This window comes from Excalfactoria chinensis, chromosome 3 (genome assembly GCF_039878825.1).
Source record: "Excalfactoria chinensis isolate bCotChi1 chromosome 3, bCotChi1.hap2, whole genome shotgun sequence".
Lineage (NCBI taxonomy): Eukaryota > Metazoa > Chordata > Aves > Galliformes > Phasianidae > Excalfactoria > Excalfactoria chinensis.
The window spans coordinates 101,218,561-101,238,191 of NC_092827.1; the positions used below are offsets into that span (position 1 = coordinate 101,218,561).

Here is a 19,631-nt window from a genome sequence, read left to right on the forward strand (position 1 = left end):
TGGAAGAGAACTTAAATCTTACTAATAATTCCAATTTGGACTATTTCTAGATCAGAGTTTCTGTAAGTTACTTTAGCTCATTGTTGCTTTATAATAAGTGGGTAAAAGTGATATTTTACTCAGTTCTCCATGGAGTAACACTCCTTTTCTTTTCAATGTTTCTGGATGGAATGGCACTTCAATGTAATTTAGTTTGCATTAATGCTCATTCTCTATTTCCTGTAATTCTCCCTTTTTTTTTCTTTCTTTTTTTTTTTTTTTTTCCTTTCCATGTCATAAGTAATGATGGAGCCAATCATGCTGTAATAAATGGAATAAAGCTACTTCTTATGGTCCATGCTGGTCTTATTAACATTCAGGTTTTCATTCACTTCAAGTTTATGCCAGTTTATTAACATTTATCACTTGGATTAAATTGACATTTTAGTTGGTATAGTATTTTTACATAAATTCATAACCATTCCCTGCCAAACAAGCAAAGGTTAGCAGTAAGCAGATAACATAGCTTAATGAGGTCAAATCAAGCTGATTCATGATCACTATGGAGAAAAATATCCTCCCGGGGAAAATACTTGTGCTGAAAAATCCTATAAACCAAACCACTTGTTTATCTGTCATTCCCACAGAGATAGTAATGTAATTACACTCATAATTATCTTCATTAGTGTCAGGAATTATCTGCAATTCATTCCTCTGCTCTGAGTATGTTTGTTTATTTACTGATTTTTCTCTCAGATTTAGCCAACAGAGCTAAGAATTCTGTATTTGCAAAGGCATACAACAGACATCTGTGATGCACTGTTCTGACATTCTCTCTGCTGAAATATAGATCACTGTCTTTCAGTTTCAGAATCCCTTTGCCCATTCCCTGACATCTGCCCTTCATTACATGGTTCCCGTGCGACCAAGACGACAGATTGTCTATCCTCTGGAAGAGCTTGGCATAAACGCTCCATCAGAGCAGGTCTCCAAGGATCAGGTGGGTAACAGAAGCAGCAGCAGGCTGCCAGAGGGGCAGAGTGCCAGCTAATGCAGGGTTTGGCAGATGGGATGGCATTACCAACTTAATGTTGATAGGTTGCTTCTTAATTACATTGAACATGGTGTCCATACCCTTACGGTCCCAGCTTTTCTTCTATACAACCACTGCTTTTTCTAAACTTGAATTTAAAACATATTTCAAACATCAATCACTGAGCTGTGACATTTACCTACTAATATATGCTCATATTTTAACAATATTTTTTTCCATAATGGTACCATCAAACTCAGGAAACATTTTAAATGTTATGAGTTACTGTTTATCTCCTTGTCCTGGTAAGTTTATGTATGTATTATGCTCTCCAAGTAAAAACATACAGTGTCACAATTCTGACCATTTCTGTAGAAATCACTGAGATCAACTTATTTTTTGTTTTCAGTCCCAAAGTCGGGTTTCTTCATTGCATAAGGTACCTTCAAAAATGAGTAAAAATACCAGAAATAATTTAACAGCAAAAGAACCCATATTGCTTTCAGTACCAAGCAGTATCAAACGGATACCCACTTTTAATGCAGGGATTTATTATATAACACTCGTGCAGTTCTAACATGTTGGTGTCTTACTATTTTGTTTGTTAAACAACTCATACTATCTCATATTGTCACTAAAATGTGATGTGAAGACGGTTCCTCATAATAGTAAGTAGTGAAGCCGAAACGCTAGAAAAACACCCAATTAGTGATAGATACTCTTGGTAGATAGCTGTAATTTACTGAAGAAATGTCATTAGAGAGCGTTATGTGTGTCTAGTAACTTCCAGACAGCTGAGATAGACTTCCATATAATGTTTTTAGTGATGTCCTTTTCACAGTCAGTAATTTTTGACTTCCAAAACTCTAAATTAGGCAGCAATTGCCAAAGCAAAATCCAGAACATGGCTGAGGCCACTGAAGTGAGTTTGGCTTTCTCTCAGTATGTACATCTCTACCTCCTTCTCCACAGAATAGGCTCTCTAAGCCTTTTCTTTAAGCCACTTCCTATTATACTTTTAAAGTGCACTGCTACCATCTGAGTAGAAGTGCTCACTGTAGTGATTTTGTTTGAGTTAGAAGACCACGGACCTCTAGTTTCTGGAAGATTTGCTCATCAGGTGTCTGCTCCATTCCTGAGATCTTTCTACAGATTTCTTGAGAGTTGCATGTAGTGAGATAATTGTTTTCAATCTCCAGAGTTTAGTGAGTTTCTACTGAATAAAATGCACACATTTGCACTAACAAAGTTTTGCTGATTTGAAAAAAAAAAGAAAAAGGTAGTCACTCTATAAGTATCTCTGCATATGCACCAGCATTAATTATGTATTTCTGACAGACTGTGTTCTGTCAAAACTGACATCTGGGCTTGATCCCTAGGCAGTAACTTGAGGATAAAGCTAGTCTTATACTGCTGCCTATAGTTTTCTGAAATACCAAGAATTTGAAACCCTACAAAGATGATCTGACTCTTCTGCTGAGTGAATGAAATGACCTTTGGACGGCATAGGTTGGGAAAGCTTTATAATTTAAGAGCTAAGCTACTACAAGGGACTGCATATGCTAGTAAAAGCAAGAAGCTGTTGCTACTTTCAGATCTTGGATGTTTCGTAAGCTCTGGCAAGTAGCCAGGCATAAGGCATTTGCCCTCTCTTTCAAATTGCAGAAGGGAAGATTGATGCAAATCAATAGTCTTGCTCTTTCCTACAAAATGCTGCAAAGCTGCAAATAAAAGGAGGTGTATTTTTATAAAATAAGTATAATCAGCTTTCAGTAGGCATGGAATTATCATGCCTCTGCATTGCTGTGGCAATCAAAAGGCCTGTTCAGACACTCTGTGAACAGAAAGACCCAGTCCCCTTTTCAAAGACCACAATATCCTGCCAAGGAGTTAAATGTGATAATTCTGCCAAATAGAAAGGTTGAGAATTGTCACCTTGAAAAACAGACAAATTTTGGTCATGGGTAGAGATGCTAGCAGGCTAGAAGGTGAGGTAAAAGGAAAAGTTGGAAAAGAATTTGGAATTTAAGTGTGGAGAAGAGAGGGAAAGGCAAAAGGCGGGAGGATAAGCTGGAATAGGAATTAGTGTGGTAAGCTATCTGAGGCAAGCACCTGAACAGCCATAAGGAGAAAATGTCTATGACATCTTCGTTAGGGTAGTTTTAAACAAGCAACTTCCCAAGCTGTTTTGTAGATAGAGGCTAGGTCTTGCATGGTCTTAAAACTTCTGGGCAAACAGGGATTCCAGGTGTTTGAGACAACTCCTCTTCTCTTTACCATGTCTCTTTTGGCTCACCAAGCTTATTTTAACTGGGAGGTCTTTTCTTTCTTATATTTAAAAATCCACAACATTTCTTTCTAACCGCAGCCCATCCCTGCTTTGTTCCTGAAAGCAGGAGGATTGGTTATTATTGTAATTCTTGTTTTAAGTAGCTCTGCAGTGGTGGCAGTTTTTTCACATGCATTTACAATCTTTGTACTGTAATGTAAGTCAATTTTGGAAATAGATAATTTTCATTTGATTGCCCTCCTTAAGTAATTGCTTGAGTATCTCTCTCTTATGATGGAGATGATTGTAATGAAATCCTTGCTTTGATACCCTCAAGATGCCCCTTGATATCTAGCCATCAACATCTGCTGCTCATCTACTTGCTTTTGCAGCTTTTTGCCTTCCTCTTGTCCCAGCCTTTTTTTCTGAGTTGTCTCCTTTTCTTGCTGCTAAATTTATTTTTCACCAGTAACTGCTTGGGGCTCAGCAGCTCAGCCATTCAGTGTCTGAGCACAGCTCTTGATTTGTGCATATGTATCTCTATAGGCCATTAGTGGCTTAATATCATAGAGAGAGTGCACAGTGGGAGCCTGGGGGCTCAATCAATTTGCGTCTCTCTTTAATACTTTGCAGCCTGCTTGTGAGCATGAAGAGATTCATTCGTAAATAGTGACCCAGTACAGATAAACAGGACCCAGAATGACTCTCTTCTGTTTCCTTCCTCCAAAGCCAGAAGCTGAAGCAGTGATCTAAATCAGGAAAGCTTTGCCCTCAGCTAATTCCCACTTGTTACCAGTCCAGGTGGATCCTGGCTGTGCAGATGAAAGGTGGTTTTCCTGCAGGTCTGGATTAGTTCTTGCAGACAGATGAGCACCAGAAATTGTTTGTTTGTCTGTGGTAACTTGTTCTTCTCAGCCCTCTGTCGAAACTCTAATCTAATAAAGTGTCTGGAAAAAGAAAAAAGGAGGAAAACCCATGTGCCACCCTGCATGGATTCCTGGCCTGCTCACTCCTCCTGCTTCTACCAATACAAGCTGGGGGATGAAATGATTGAATGCAGCCCTGCTGAAAAAGACCTGGGTGTACTGGTGGATGGCAGCTGCATGTGAGCCAGCACTGTGCCCTCACAGCCCAGAGAACCAACCATATTCTGCATTGCATCCAAAGCAGTGTGGCCAGCAGGGTGAGGGAGGGGATCTGCCCCTCTGTTCTGTGCTCTGAGACCTCACCTGGAGCACTGTGTTCGGATGGAGAGTGCTCAGTGCAGGAGAGACATGGAGCTGTTGGAGCCTGTCCAAAGGAGGGACACAGAAATGATCCCAGGGATGAAACATCACCCTGGAGACTTTCAAGATGAGGATAGATCAGGCCCTGGGCAACCTGATTAAGCTGTGCACGTCCCTGTTCATTGCAGGGGAGCTGGACTAGATGGCATTTAAAGGTCTCTTCCAACTCTAAGGATTCTGATTCCATGATTCTGTGAACTGAGTTTCACGGTGCCTAAGACAGCATGAATTCTTCCTGTGGTCTCTCTGTGAGAACTCAGCATAAGGTAGAGATACTCACTTTTAGTGCAGAAATGCATCGTAGAGAAACATTACTTACCACAAACCGAGCAACTGTTTAACTGCAATTATACAGCCACCATTGTCTCTCTCCATTCTTATCCTATTCCTCTTCTTTCAGTATTGTTTCTGGTTTTAGCCAGGCTTCTGATCTCTGCTCCTAGTTAAGATGACTATGACTCTGAAGAAATAGAGTTTAGTCACTCTATCTGTTCCTCCTCTCTGTTGCCTGGCCTTGATATTAAAGCTTTAGCTTCTTTTTAAGGCAACCCCATGGCTTCTCTTGAATCACAACTCTGTGCTGCTTCATCCTGTGCTTCAGAAGACCTGCCTCTTCCCAAGCAGATGCCATCCATTTCCCAAAGGGCTGCAAATTCTGATGACCATAGTAACCTTCCTGTAACAGTCACTAATGACAGAGTATGTTTTTACCCCACTCCTTGAGGTGGAAAAAAATATTTCACTGCTGATTTTCTTTGTTTCTACAAAACTCTCATCCCTTTACTGAAGAGATCCCAGTAGATCAGGTGAGGATTCATGAAGGAGGCACAGAGGGAGTAGCCTGAAACTCCCCAGTCTCCCACTGCAGGCTTCTGGAATGGTATTGTTGCTCATGGTCTCATTTGCATTAAGTCCTGGAAGTGCCCAGCCTTTGGGATGCCTGCTCAGCCTGCTCTTTTGCAGCAGGCATATCAGAGGCCCATCATATTAGCTCCAAATTGCATCAGGCCACACATCTGCCATGCTACAGTGTTTCATGACATAGACACAAAAAATCTCCTCTCTGCTCATTAGATCAAACACTTTCTACAGCTGTTCAAAATCAAAAGGAAACCTCTGATTTTTGTATTCTGAGTCAGTAAACAGTATTGAAACGCCAACTGGCAGAAGATCCAAAGATTCAAAATCTTAATTCCCACAGTGTTAAAACAGATTAGATTATTATTGTGTTTTGCACATCTGTCAGTCGCTTCAGTCATGTTATGTTAGAAAACAGTTGGTTACAACTAATACTAAATAGAATGCTAAATATTGTATGAAGTGCTGCTGGCCTTTAAGGTGCCTATAATTATTGGTGGAGTAGAAAACTGTAGATAATGAAATAATTTTTAATGATATCTTCATAAATAAACAATTTGTAAACTTGTTTGCTTTCTCACCATCTGGGAACATTCTGTTATCCATCTGCTTCATGTAATTATCAATAAAAGGGATATAATTAACAAGAATAACTGATCCACAACGAAGAACAAAAATGTCACACATCTGTCAAATTATTGTTTCTGTCCTTTCATTATTATTCGTGCTATTGGAGTTAGTATATATATTTTTGTGTCGTGGTCATATTCAAGATGTCAGGTTACACTGCATGGTTCAAAACTGTTTTTTTCTGCTATAGCTCATAAGAAGAAGGCTGAACAATTAAAGTTTAGTGTAAGTCCATGCAACATTGTATTTGCTAAAAAAGAAAAACCCCGTCTCAAGCAATTTTGTACTTCTGAAGTCACGCTACAGGTGCATTAGAGGAAATGTCTGAGTTGGGGCAAGAGGAAGTGAGCAAAAGAGGGATGGGCAAAAACCCAGAGTGAGATGCTAAACTCAGTCTTGCATTGACTGAGTTAGCCTACTTTACACTTGTTCAAGGGTTGAGCATTGCCAGGATGGCCAAGCAGTTGTCCAGGAAATGACAGAGGGGAATATTGCTTGGTGCTTCCTCCTACCAGAGAAGTAGTACTTCTGTACATGCCTTCTCTCCAACGTTATTCGGTCATAAAAGTTGAATAACTAAGAGTAGCTAAGAAAAGCCATTGGTGCTATTTTACTTCAGACCTGTCTGCTCTGCCCCAAAGTGTATTCTGACTTTGTTGAAAATCTGTAGTAATAGGAGGTTAAATTCTGGCTCAGCTTATTGGATTGGATTGAAGTGAGGCAATGGAATATTCAAAAAGTAGCTAAAACATGGAAGGTATTTGATGTTCCATTTTCTGTTTTGTTTTCTGAACGTAGAGGATGATTGTAACAAAAAAAGCATACAGCAGAACGGGCAAGAGAATTCCCTGCTTTTTAAATATAAAGACTGATATATCAAAGTAAAAACAGAAGCATTCCTACGTGTTGCAATTTGTATATGAACACATTGGTATTATAAACAAAGGCTTGGCATGTAGCTTTCATTTAACCAGGAAAGTATTATTAATTTTTAAAGAAGTAACTGTTGCTTAAGATGCTATTGTGCCTGAGTAATGAATTTTTAATGCTTTTGTAGTATGTGCATGGATTAAAATCCATTATTTATTGTACCTCCACTTGCTCGGCGAAGGTGATGATTTTATAGCACCAGTAGTCATGCAAACACAGTCATTCTGAACTGATGGCTGATAATAAATTTCCTTACTGTAAATGTCAGTGGGTTTTGTGTGTTGCTGCCATTACATCTTGTTTGGAAGGCTGAATATTACACAATTATGGGAGGCACCAGATGGCATCATTAACAGGAATGCTCTGAATGTTTACCACTTATGTGCATGTGTGAAATTAAAAGTAAGATGACCTATCTTTATTTTGAAAGCATGATGTCAGTGCCGTACAGGTGTTAATGACATTTGCAGCAAACTGAAACAGTCGTTTCTGCTTAAAAACACGTCAGACTTGTTTTAAGGCATTTTCAAAGCATTTCTAAAGAAAGACCTTGGAAGTGGTATGATTTCAACTTGTGAGGAGAGAGTGGATGCTTTTTCCAAAGAAAGGCAGTGCTGGTTATTAAAGTGAAGTAGTGACGGCAGCTGCAGTCACCAAAATGACTACTACAGCAAGCTGAGATCAATCTCCCTTTGCACCCTCATTCATTAGTAGTTGTTCGAATGATTTTTGGTATGAAGTCTGATGATTATCTGGCTCTTACGTTTCATTTTTTAAGGTTTTTAATTTTATACATTTCTTACATTCTTCAATGAATTCAGTAATTTAGGAAAGTGGTCCCTTTGCTGATATGGGCATATATGTGGAATAGATGCAAGGGACAGAGATGCTTCTTCCTTCTCCTATTCCAGAGCATACACGTTCCTGTTCTGAAATGGGTACTGGGCAAGTTGTGATGTGCTGCGGTGCCGTTCTCTAGTGGCATCTGTTGTTTGTATATGTAGTGTTAACCTTTCCAAGCCAGCCACTGTAGGCTGAATTTTCCAGCTAAGCCCTGTCAGGGTTGTTCAGCTTCTTCACAGCACTTTCTGGAGCTGAAATAGGGTTGAAGCAGGACTTTCTTAAAATCAACGCCTAATGAGGTGTTCCTGTCTTTGTGGAAAAGTAATTATTTCCGGTCTGAAAATGCTATTATCAGTTATCTATAATTCTGCTGTTTAGAAATAATTCCTTGTTTTACCTTTTTTATTCTTCTCCAAGGCAATGTACTCAATGTGTGTTCCAGCATCACAAGAGATCTGTAAAATAAGCATGAGAAGTTAAGGAAACTTTTTTTATGTTAATGATGAGACCTTGGCTCTAGTGAAGGAAAGTATTGCTCCATAACCATTCACCTTTAGTGCCAGTTTGAACAAATGAGTGTTTTCCCATTCATTTTGAATGGCTTCAGTTTGGACTCTTAGACCCCAGCTTCTCTTGTGATCAGTAATGAACTGGCTTTAATTTAAAATGACTACACTTGCAATCTAGTTTTTTCACTTTGGAATTGGAGCAGATTAGTAGAGTTTCAGAAATCATGCCACTAAGAGCAGGGTTTGAAGAACTGAAGCTTCAGTCTTCTCTGTGCAAGAGGACAGAGCACCATGGCTCTGCTTTTAGGACAGAGCAGTGCTTGGGTTCCAAGCCTCAGGGTCCTGCATGTGGGACCAGGACTTGGAAGGAGCCTTCTGCTTCTGCCCTCTGGAAATACAAAGTAAAGTGTGTGCATGGAAGTGGAAGACGGTGTGACTGGCTCTGAAGGTTAGGTTGGCTATTCAACTAGTGTTTCAATGTCTTAGAAGGTGAGATTTACCAAAATGAATTGAGTCATGCAGTTATCGCTTTTCAACTTTTCAACCAAATAATTTAATTTGGTCCATTTTTATTTCACGTGATCTGATTAGCATTTTATGGCAGTCTTAGACTATTAAAGAAAATCTTCACGATTCAGCATCTGTCTGCTTTAAAGGAACACAATCCAGGGGCTCCTGGGTGCTCAGCTTCCGAGGCCATTTGAATTTCGTTGGTACAGTCACTAACAAATCTAAAGAACTTGCTTGGCTTGCCTGCAGTTTTGCCTGGGGCAGCTGGTACACTAAATTATTCAAATAGAGAAACTATGGCTATTCTTGCTGAGAAGGCAAGGAAGCTGTTACTGGTTACGGGTGAATTGTGTTCTCTGGGGGAAGGCATGTCATTGCAGGGAGCTGGCATTATTTATATGGCTGACATGCGGAGGAGCAGAACTGCTCAGTGAGAATGCCAGGAAGCATGCAGGCCACAGGGAAAACACAAGGGAGAGCTTGGTTCCTCGAGCCTGCAGCCCCTGCTTCTTTCCAGTGCCACAGAGCGTGGCACAAAGACGCACGCTAGGAAGCTGCTGATCCCTGCTGCAGCTGCCAGTGCAGTGCGAGTGCCAGAGAGGTACCCAGCAGAACGCTGTCTGTGCCAGCTTCCCTGGAGCACCTCTGCCCCTGCAAAGCAGATCCATCTCTGCGCGGATGGGCATGGGTAGGCGAGGGCTCAGTGCCAGCCTCGGCCTCCTCAGCAGGGCCAGGCTGCAACCGCTCACTCATAGCAGCCTGGCACCATGGCCCGCCTACAGGATACTCCCCGGGAGCAGTTTGGCATAGGATGGGGCCACCTGAGCCACCGCTCTCAGCAGCACTGTCAGTTAGAAGCACTGTCTGTTGGGCTGCTGGCAGCACGTGGAGCCTTTATGGATGCTGGGTTTGTGTGTGAGATGGAGGCATCTTCTAGTCAGATGACTGAGGGATTATCAATAGCATTATCTAATAGACTTTGGGATCAGCTAACAGCGCTGGTGAGCAATGTGCACAGCTTTGTCTGCCCAGTATCCATTCTAGTCGCTATTTCCAGAGTAATTCCAAGTGCTAGGATTTTTCACTCAGTGTGTTGTTTCTGTTGTGTCTCCTCGGTGCCCTTTATCCAGTGCCTGGCTGCATTTCTCCTGGATACAAGCTTGGAGCTTACTGGGGGCAGTTCTTTGCAATGACTTCAAAGAGCAGGACGAGGAAACTTTCAGCAGAACATCAGCAGAGTCTGGATGCTTATTGGCAGCTCCTGTTTTTTGTTGCATCTTCAGGCACAGCTAGAGCTTTCCTTGAAGGAAATCAGCGCAGTTTCTTGATGTCATGTGAAATAGACCTGTCTATGTAAATTAGGAGTACAGAGTTGAAAGCCATCCAGTCCAAACTCTCCTATATTTTCACATTGATGCTGAGAGTCCAGATAGATAATACCTGGAAGTTATTTCAGGCTGAAGTCCCTAGATGTTGCTCTTTGCATTATTATTATTTTTAATCTTGTCAAAAATGATGTTTCTGTTTATTGTCTGCTTGTCCCTTCCACCTCCAAATATCATGTAGAATAGAAATAAATAGACAAAAGAGAACTGGGAATCAAAAACCGACAGCTTTCTTAAAACAACAGCTGAGCATTGACCTCTATGAAGCTGATTTCTTCATCTTAAAATCTGGGGGAAATCACCCTGAGAGCCTGCCATGCGCTCTACACACTTAGCAACCCACTTTATACACTTAAGTGGCTTTGCTGAAGCTCCTGTGCCTTCCTACACATCACTTTCTTCCCCTAAGAATGGGAAAAAACAAATTCTCTGTGAAAACAGCAACATTTAGAGTTTAGCCAAACACATAAAAGAGCAAATGTTCTTTTAAGCCAAGCAATCATGAGAGCTTCATGCAGGTGGGAACTGTCCAGCCCTTTCTGGGCTGGGAAGACAAATGTTAATGGGGGAATAATAAAAAGAACAGTTTCTTACCATGGTAATAGTGGTTCTGTAGGGAAATTAAATACATGTCTATGCTTGGCTTTCTTTTGCTGCTTTTTGGATTTTGATAAGAAATCCCTGCTTTTGCAACTCTAGGAACTGTCAGGAATGTACAGTTTGTGGTTTAGCCAGAAGCTGAAGATCAGCATTTTCTCATATAGAAAACTAGGTGGATAATAATACTGGCTTGATTCATAAAGGCCTTTGAGATCTATGGATGAAAAATGTTATGGAGAAGCTAAGTATTTTTACTTTCAGAAACCATTTTATAGAGCCAAGCTACTCTAAAGAAGGGTTCTTTGACAAAGAATTAAAGTTACTTAGGCTGCCTTTTTTGTGGTGGTGGTGTTTTGTTTTGTTTTTTTTCCTATGAATCAAATGGAGCTTGAAATTAAAACAGGTCTGTTTGTTCACTTTCTTGTTTGCCTACCTCCTTTGCTAATCTCGGCACTAGCCTAGGAACAGATCTGCTGATTGTTTTCACTCCTGATGATGATTTTTAAAGTAGCAGAGCCCAAATTATGTAGATCCTGTATGGCATTAGCTATCATTCAGATTTCTCTGAGCAAGTGCTCAGTTATAAAAGCATTGCAGGAATGCATGGAATCACAGAAAACAGGGCTGGGAAGGTGCTGCTGGGTGGAAGTTACTTCCAGAAGTAGTAAAGGATCTGCTAACATGCCAATTACACATGTGAATCAGTTCCGTGTTCATCTACTATTACTCTCAACTCCAAGTTCAGCCTCTCTGAGTTCAGTGGCACTTCCATATACTTTACATTTAGCAAACACTTGATTGGCTTTGGCTAAAAGAGGCTCAGGCACACAGCATGTGATAAAATCAAGTCCAAGCCTGGAGCAGGTTGCCCTAGGAGGTTGTGGATGCCCCATACCTGGAGGCATTCGAAGCTAGGCTGGATGCAGGTCTGGGCAGCCTGGTCTGGCGGTTGGTGACCCTGCAGGGGGTTGAAACTGGAAGATTATTGTGGTCCTTTTCAACCCAGGCTATTCTATGAAGCCTTGGCTTTACAGAGTCTTTGCATGACCAGCTACAGGGATGGCTGTAACAGCTCTCCTTGATACACTTTGAATGCTTTACTGGGTTGCATTCACCAATACCCAATTCAGAACATCCCACTGCTTCTTTCTGTCAAAGCTAAAATCCTCATTTTTCATTTTGGGATTTTTATTTTTATTTTTTCCAGTTTTCATCATTTCTGTTTAAACAAATATAGACTTTGATACAAAACCAGTCTTATTTTAGAAATAATTGCAGTAAATGCACTTAGATATAAAGAGTCCCATAGCTCCAGGGTCCATTGCTTAAAAACAGATCTAACAGGAGCTAGAAAACACTCGGTGTTGCTGATTGTCCTACCAATGTTTGTTGTGATTAAATGCACAATAAATGCATTCCCAGGCAGTATGTGAACAAAGTGGGTGGGTCTGGGCATGCCCAATGGATCTGTGATATTCCCTCACCTGCTTTGAAAGTGAAAAGGAAAATATGCATTCAAACGTGCTTGCTAAAACCAAACCATTATTTCATTTTTTCTCCAGCTGGTTACTTAGTATAGAAGGATGCATGAAATTGTAATTCTGTGCATATTGTGCTATGAGATGATGAGTGAGACTTGATTTATGTGTGGGTTTTGTGTTGCCAGTGGAGCATTCTGAGAAATATTGAAGTATTTTTAATAGAGGTGAAGTCTGAGGCCTTCAAGTGAATGGCAATGGCTGTCCACATCAACAAATATCCCCCCATGGTTTAATCAAGAGAAGCTGTCTCTGTCAGCAGCTGGAATGGAAGCTGTAGGTGGGCCCTCTGCCCTCCCAGGTGGAAGCAATGTGACAGGTGGTGCGATGGTAAAGGCTGGTAGATAGGAGAGGAGAACGGAAGAAAAGGGATTAAAAAAACCTCATTTTGATAATCAACGAAAGGGTTTTTCACTGAGCTACGTATACCTATTCTAACAGTGGCAATGATTGTTTTTTTGCCTTACATTAGTTAATGATTGCAGTTCTATTTAATAAATTGGATAGAAAATAAACAAGTTACAGTTTGCTATTGACCTATCAATTATGATGTCTGATTACTCCTCTGGGGAGCATATGTAGTCATTTGTCCTGACGTTTTGTTAAAATAAGGTGGTATTATGGGACCAATCCACCTAATTCCTTACTCCCTGGGGCCATTTAGCGTACTTAGCTGCTAGAAAGGTGATTTCTGAAGCATGACAGCTGTTGGTGTTGGGGCCATTGTGTGGTGTACAAAAACAGTTTATATTCTGCTCATATGCTGCCTTTGTATCATTGGTACAGAAGCCATTTCATAAATTAGATACAACTCTTCCCTAGAAAATGGTATTACTGCTTTATATTTCTTTGCTGGAGTACATTAAAAAGCAAAAACTAAAAGCACTGCAGTGGTAGGAGATGTTTGAACTTGGCATTGCTGTAAGGACTATTGAGTTTATCCTATTAGCGACTGACGCTCCTGTCTAGTTATTTTGGTTGATTAGAGGCATTAGAAGAAGATTCTCTTCGTGTTCTTATTACCATCTTATTAGTTTTGTTAAAAGCCACGTTTTAGCAAAAAACATCACTAATAATTGTTCCTCCAGAAGGCACTGCTTGCTTTTAGAGATTTTCTATGCTGCGTAGAGCAGGAAAAGCCTTTCATCACTCCAGCCTGCAGAATTCCCAGAGCCAAGGATCTGAATACACAAACTCAGCAGGGCCTTAAGCTCAGTACCACAGCACGTACTTGTGGTGCTGTGAGATCCCCGTGTCAAATACTGCAGGTAGGGCTTACCCAGTTAGTGTGCTATGAAAGCAGGAGTACAAGCTTTATGTTAAGCAGCACTTTTAGGTGGAGGGCTGACTGTAATAATTTTCATCTTCTCTTCCCATTTCCTAAAACCTTTCCCATTCACATTCACGTTCAGTGAGAGAGAGAAGTTTCTTCCAGTTTCTGAAATGTTTCATTTGCAATCATACTCTTCTTACTGGCAGATCTTGCTGTAAGAGGTGTTTTAGCAGGTTAAAAAGCACTGGCATTGGATTGGATGATTCCAATTGTTCACAGAAATCTGAAGATGTCTGATTTATTGACAATCTGGGCAACACAGCAGCTGCTCCTGGTGAGGGCTCCTTGGTGGCTGTAGGGCTGTGGACACATAACTGAGCCTCGCACATTTGCTTTCTCCTTTAAGCAGCCACCATAGGCTGGTATGTTTTTGAAGAAATCTTCTGGAATTTTCTCAGTGGCATCCAGCCCGAGATGAATCTCGCTTACCACTGGATGTCATCCTTGCACTGTGTAGAACTACAGCCAGAACAACATTTATCTGGCTGTAAAAAAAAAAAAAAAGAAGTTGCATGACCAATAAACATGTTCATTTACCACATTTAAAGTTGTTTGCTGTGTGGCAATGACAGCGTGCAAGTAATTGATCCGTAATCCTTCCTTAAGGTGTGGGAAAGTGCTCTCATGTGGTATACAGCTTTGGTAGTGGGACTGTTGAAATCCCAGCTGGAGATCTCCATCGCTGATGACATTGTTTGGGGCTACCAGTATGTCATGTTCCTCTTGAGAAGGTCAACGTCATTAGCGTAGCTCTAAAATGAAATACTTGTTCTTCATCTGTTGCACTCCGTCAACTCGTATATGGAGAATGTTTCCTCCATAATGGTATAGGATGAGTTTGGAGGACTTGACTTTATTAACATTCTCTCTCCTATTAGTGTCTCTCCTGTAGTGTCTTTTCCAAGAGAAGCTAGAACTTAAAGCTCTGCTATTTATTTTGTGAATTATTAAGCATGCATATATTTCACCATTTCGATATCCTTTGTCTTCTGCGTTAACTTGTGTGCATGGAAAAAGCATAAAGTTAGTCATGTCAGTGACCTGTAATAAGTTTTGCATGAATGCAAGCTAATGCATTGCTGATAGTGGGATGATTCTTAGCAGACCTTTCCAGTTATTTTTCATGTATATTTATGTCATCTTGAACTTTATTCATTCACTCATTCAACTAATTTATCTATTTATTTCAGCCAAGGTATTCTTTGAACCACATAAATCGGAAGCTGATAATGGAATCTAAAGTGTCTGTCAACAGTAGAATTGTGGTGGTTGGTGCATCTGATGTTGGAATCTCATTTCTGGAAACACTTGTTTTTTGGTAAGATTTTTATTTGATTTTTTTTTACTGAGAAAATACATTACCTTTATTTGAAGGCGTTTGCTTCCTCCATGTAAAAATCATCTCAGACTCTTTCTTTAGTGTAAGAGATAATAAAAAAAGGCATGCTTTGAGTCCATGTCCAAGTATTAAGCGTTAAAATGTTTTAATGAGTGTCTAATTTGCAGATGTAGAAAGACTCCTAACAGGCTCTGGTTTTCAAAAGTGCTTTCAAGGTTCCTTGTAGATCCTCAAAATGAAGGCCAGGAGAAAATGAGAATTCCAATATACCTCGTGTCTTTGACCATTGTTCCTACATATAAGGACAGTAGTCAGAGTCAGGAGGTAGGTAAACATGTAGGTAAACATGAGGTAAACACCCTAGGTAAACATTAAGTCCATCGCTCTTTGTATGGTGTGCAAAGCACTACTGATCTTTAAAGCTAGTTTTGCGTATTAGAATCACAGATTACTGTCTGAATTCCTCCATTCTTCTACCTCTTTGTGGCACTGTTTCCAGAGCTGTGTAGAAACATTCCATGTAAGCTTCTGGAGTCGTCATTTCTCTGTGCTGCCTTTAGGAGAAAGGAGAAGCAGCATCCTTCTGCTTCTGATATTGCTGTTTCGGAGCGCTTAGGAACCACAGCGTTGCTGTTTCTGGCTCCTTTATCATTTTAAATGTAGAGTGAGTGTGGGAAGGGGCTAGGAGAGGCTTCTCCAGCAGTCACAAAGCTGCCCAGTGACCCACCAGGAGGATAGGCTGAATGCCAACATAACAGAACTTCTTAGCAGTAAAACTGTCAATTAAATTGTACCTTGAGTTATCCAAACTGGAGTAAATAAACTGTATAAACTGGTTTTGAAGGGGAGTAAATGTATGCAGCTGTTTTATACCTTCCACTCTCTAACCAGAGATAAACTGGTGGGTAAGGTCTGTTCCATAATTTGAAAGAAGAAACCCTCTCTGCTGTCTCACCACTTACCCCTCTGTCTGGGGCTCTCAGAAGGTTGGTCTGCATGTGCAAGAATGCAGTTCTTACTCAATTGCTCAAATTCCTCTTGAGAAGGTCAACGTCGTTAGCATAGCTCTAAAATGGAATACTTGTCCTTCATCTGTTGCACTCCATCAACTCGTATATGGAGAATGTTCCCTCCATAATGGTATAGGACGAGTTTGGAGGACTTGACTTTATTAACATTCTCTCTCCTCTTAGTGTCTCTCCTGTAGTGTCTTTTCCAAGAGGAGGCAAAACATTAAGCTAGATTCAAATACATAGTAGAAATGTTGTATTTCAAAGTATGTGAACCAACCAAACCTGTCCCCCTTAGCCAGAAGCTCTCTTTGTGTACTGACCAGGACACACAGGTAGAATGAGTGCTGTGGGGGAATCCTCTCTACCTCTGATACCCTTCAGCCAGAAGTTTTATTTGAGCTGTGTTCTAAGTAAGAGTTTGTGCAGAACATGTCCTTCTTGTACACCAGAGAGCACTCATCTTCTGCACTGCACAACCGGAGTGCTCCTGCTTATGAGAAATTGAGTATTGCTCTGAGAAGGCAAAGAGCAAGCAGTGCTTAGTCAAAGCGTCACAGGATTTGTATTAACATACGTATAAGTTTAAGAAATATTTTTTAACTTTCTCAGCAGCAGCAGTTAAAGAAAATCTCCTGATCGATGTGAAGACCTTTTAATACAATTCAGTTTGATTTACTCATAATTTTCTAATACTCTTTGCAAAGGTTACATGCACTAAAAATAGCTAGATTGAATCAATTTGTAAGCCCCTAATCCTTAAAAAGAGGAAGTGGTTTTCTCCTCATTATTCTTCATACTTAATTATTTTACATTATCAGTCACCATGGAAACGCACAAATGTAATTCACTTACCTACCTAACAATTATTAGGACTAGATTTTACAAGTGTTTTCAACCTGTTTGGTACTGAATAAATATAGATTTTTCAATGGACAGAGAAATAACAATAAGAACTTTCTTCTCCCTGGAGCTGTGCAGACAGCTGCCCTGGTCCCATTGTTCTGTGCCAGCAGCACCGTAGCTCATGGCCAGTCTGCCTGTGGGCACCAGGCTGCTCCAGCAGGGCAGAGAAGGAACTTTATAAACCCAGCTGTAGTGAAGCAGTGTGTGCTGTGAACTGCTGTTTTACAAAACACTGCTGCAGACCTTCCCTCTGGCTCCTTAGTTTGCATTGAGAGTTTGTTGAACTAGATCCTTGCAGTGGTCATAGAATCATTAAGACTGGAAAAGACCACTGAGACCGTCAAGGTTAAAGTGCTGGCATGGCCAAATCAGTGTGGTTGTTTCAAAAGGAAGAGCAAAAATGCTGCCAGTGAGCGTACAGAATAACCATCTAGTAGGGGAGGATTCTTTCTAGTGCTTGGGGTACCCTGAGCCCTGGAGAATTGCCTCCGTTGTGCTTAATATAATGCTAGGTCAGTGAAGGTGAGCTCATTAGTCATGTGTCACCATTCAAATAAATATCTCCTGCTGATTCCTTTTTTCACGAGTGTAATCGCATTCAGACATGCTATAAGCTACAGTGCTGCTTTTCTTTAGGATGCATTTGGCAGAATTTTATATTCTAGGAATGGCCAAGTGCAGGAGGAGCACCAGGCAGTTCCGCAGCCATGAGTTTGCCCATCTCATGCACGGCTGGCTGCCAGGAGGTGCAGGTGGCCACAAGCTCGGGCTGCACCTCTGCTGCAGCTGGCGGGCACATGAGGATCTGCAGCACACCGGGCAGCGGATCTGAGGCGCTAGGAGGAGGGCAGCACGTTGCATCATAAATTGCTGCAGTAATTAACTTCCCCGCAGGAGCGTGGCAAGCAGGCAAGGAATTGTAATTCCCACAATTCCTGCATGAGGCTCCTCCTGGGCAGTGCAATTATATACTTCCCCTTGAACAAAGCCAGGACTTAGGTCACTCTTCAGCACTAAGACAAAGCTCGCACAGATTGCTGCACCATCCAACCATTTGTGAAAGCAGTGTAAATGCAGAGTGCTGGCCAGTCCTAAAAGCAAAGTAGCAACTGAAGGAATATTCCCATTGTGAGAAAGCAGTTCAGCCCAGCAGCACAGAGTCTCTCTTTGCTTCTATTGTTCCCTGCCCTCCAAACTGTTGTTGCTGCCTCTCCTTTGTTGTGGATGTGGAGAGAAAGGCAGTTGAGCCCTGGAGTGAATCCAAAGGAGGGCTATGCTGAAAACGCAAGGCTTTCTTTGTTTTTTTAGTTTCCCTGGAGTGAGTTGGGCTTTAAAAAAACTCTGTATATTTATAGCAAGAATTTTCTTAATGAGACACTGAAGTAAAAAAGTGGCCTTCGCTCAAGTTTGCCATGCTGAGTCAGTAGTGCTGACAAATTACCATGAATAATGACTCCTAAAAGGGAGTCTGAATTAAGACTAATGGAAGTTTTTACAGTTACATTTTTGTTGTTCCCATGCAGATCAACTGTACATATCCTTAACTTATAAGTGAGAAAGCTGTCTTGAACATTCAGCTTGCAAATACTAAATGAAAACTGCATCTGAAAATTATTTAGAACTGTAAATCTGTTTCTGTGAATACTGAACGCCAGTACCTGTGTGTGTAAGAATGGGAGGTGGGTTCCGGTCAGGATTCTGAGAAGACCAGTTCTTGGAGGTGAGCTTCAGCAGGAGAAATAGCAAATACAGTGAAATAGCTGATGTCAAACACTGGCAGCGGCCTGAATCTGAAGTAGCAAGCTGAACAGATCTCGGTTAAACCACTCATTGCCTACATGTCGGTTCTGAGCAATGTCAGCTACAGCACAACATTTTAATCTTTCCCTACTCCTTTAAATAGTTCCAAAAACAGCATTTGTAGCTAATTCTGATGCAGGATTCCCAGAGCAGCGTGCTAACTAGTGCTCTCTGGCAGCAGGTGATTGAAGTTGGGCTGCAAGAACGCCAAAAGCTTGCTCGCAGAACTATCTTGTCATTGGCTCCGGTGCAGTGAACCAATTAGCTTTTTATCCACCTCTTTGCATATAGCTGTGGAAAGCGTTATTGTCTTGTGATTATAGGGAAAACCCTTTTTAATCCGTGATTTTGAAAACCTTCTTAATCCAACCTCTGGTGTAAACAATGGCTTACTCTCCGAGGACATCGCAAATATACATAATGTATTACACAAAACAGCAATAAACGAATGGCAGCTAAGACCACGGGACTTTGTATGAAAATGTGAAGCATTTCTCTTTCAATCTGGATGCATTAAAAGCGGTCATCGCCTTAGAAAGCGAATGTGTTCCGGCGGGTTTTGTCAAAGCCCTGAGTTTTTCTCTTTGAGTAAAGTTAGAACCTAAAGCAGTCGATCCGTGGGGTTTATCTCAGATTAGCATGGAGATGGTTTTTAAAGCACAGTTCCTGACAGAACAGCTACAACTGCCGTTATCTGGCAGCGCAGTATTATACAATATCCTGCACATCTGTCCTGCTTGGCAATAGTTAGCATAATGCTTGCTGTTTAATTAGGCTTTTTATCTTTGCATTTGTCTGAGAACATCTGAAGCCTTCCATGTTGCCTGTCACTAATTAGTTGACTAATTAAATAGTTAGTGCTTACTTGCTGAT

The 19,631-nt window shown here is 41.0% G+C and overlaps 1 protein-coding gene across 4 annotated transcripts in view; it reads left to right on the forward strand.

Annotated features, from left to right (window-relative positions):
- Positions 1-19,631, forward strand: part of CFAP61 (cilia and flagella associated protein 61) — an 86,792-nt gene that overhangs the window by 32,603 nt on the left and 34,558 nt on the right. For all 4 annotated transcript variants that reach the window (XM_072331640.1, XM_072331641.1, XM_072331642.1 and 1 more), the window contains 2 exons: positions 845-979; positions 14,894-15,021. In XM_072331640.1, the coding sequence (XP_072187741.1) occupies positions 845-979; positions 14,894-15,021 (263 nt within the window). The remainder of the gene's footprint in view (positions 1-844; positions 980-14,893; positions 15,022-19,631) is intronic.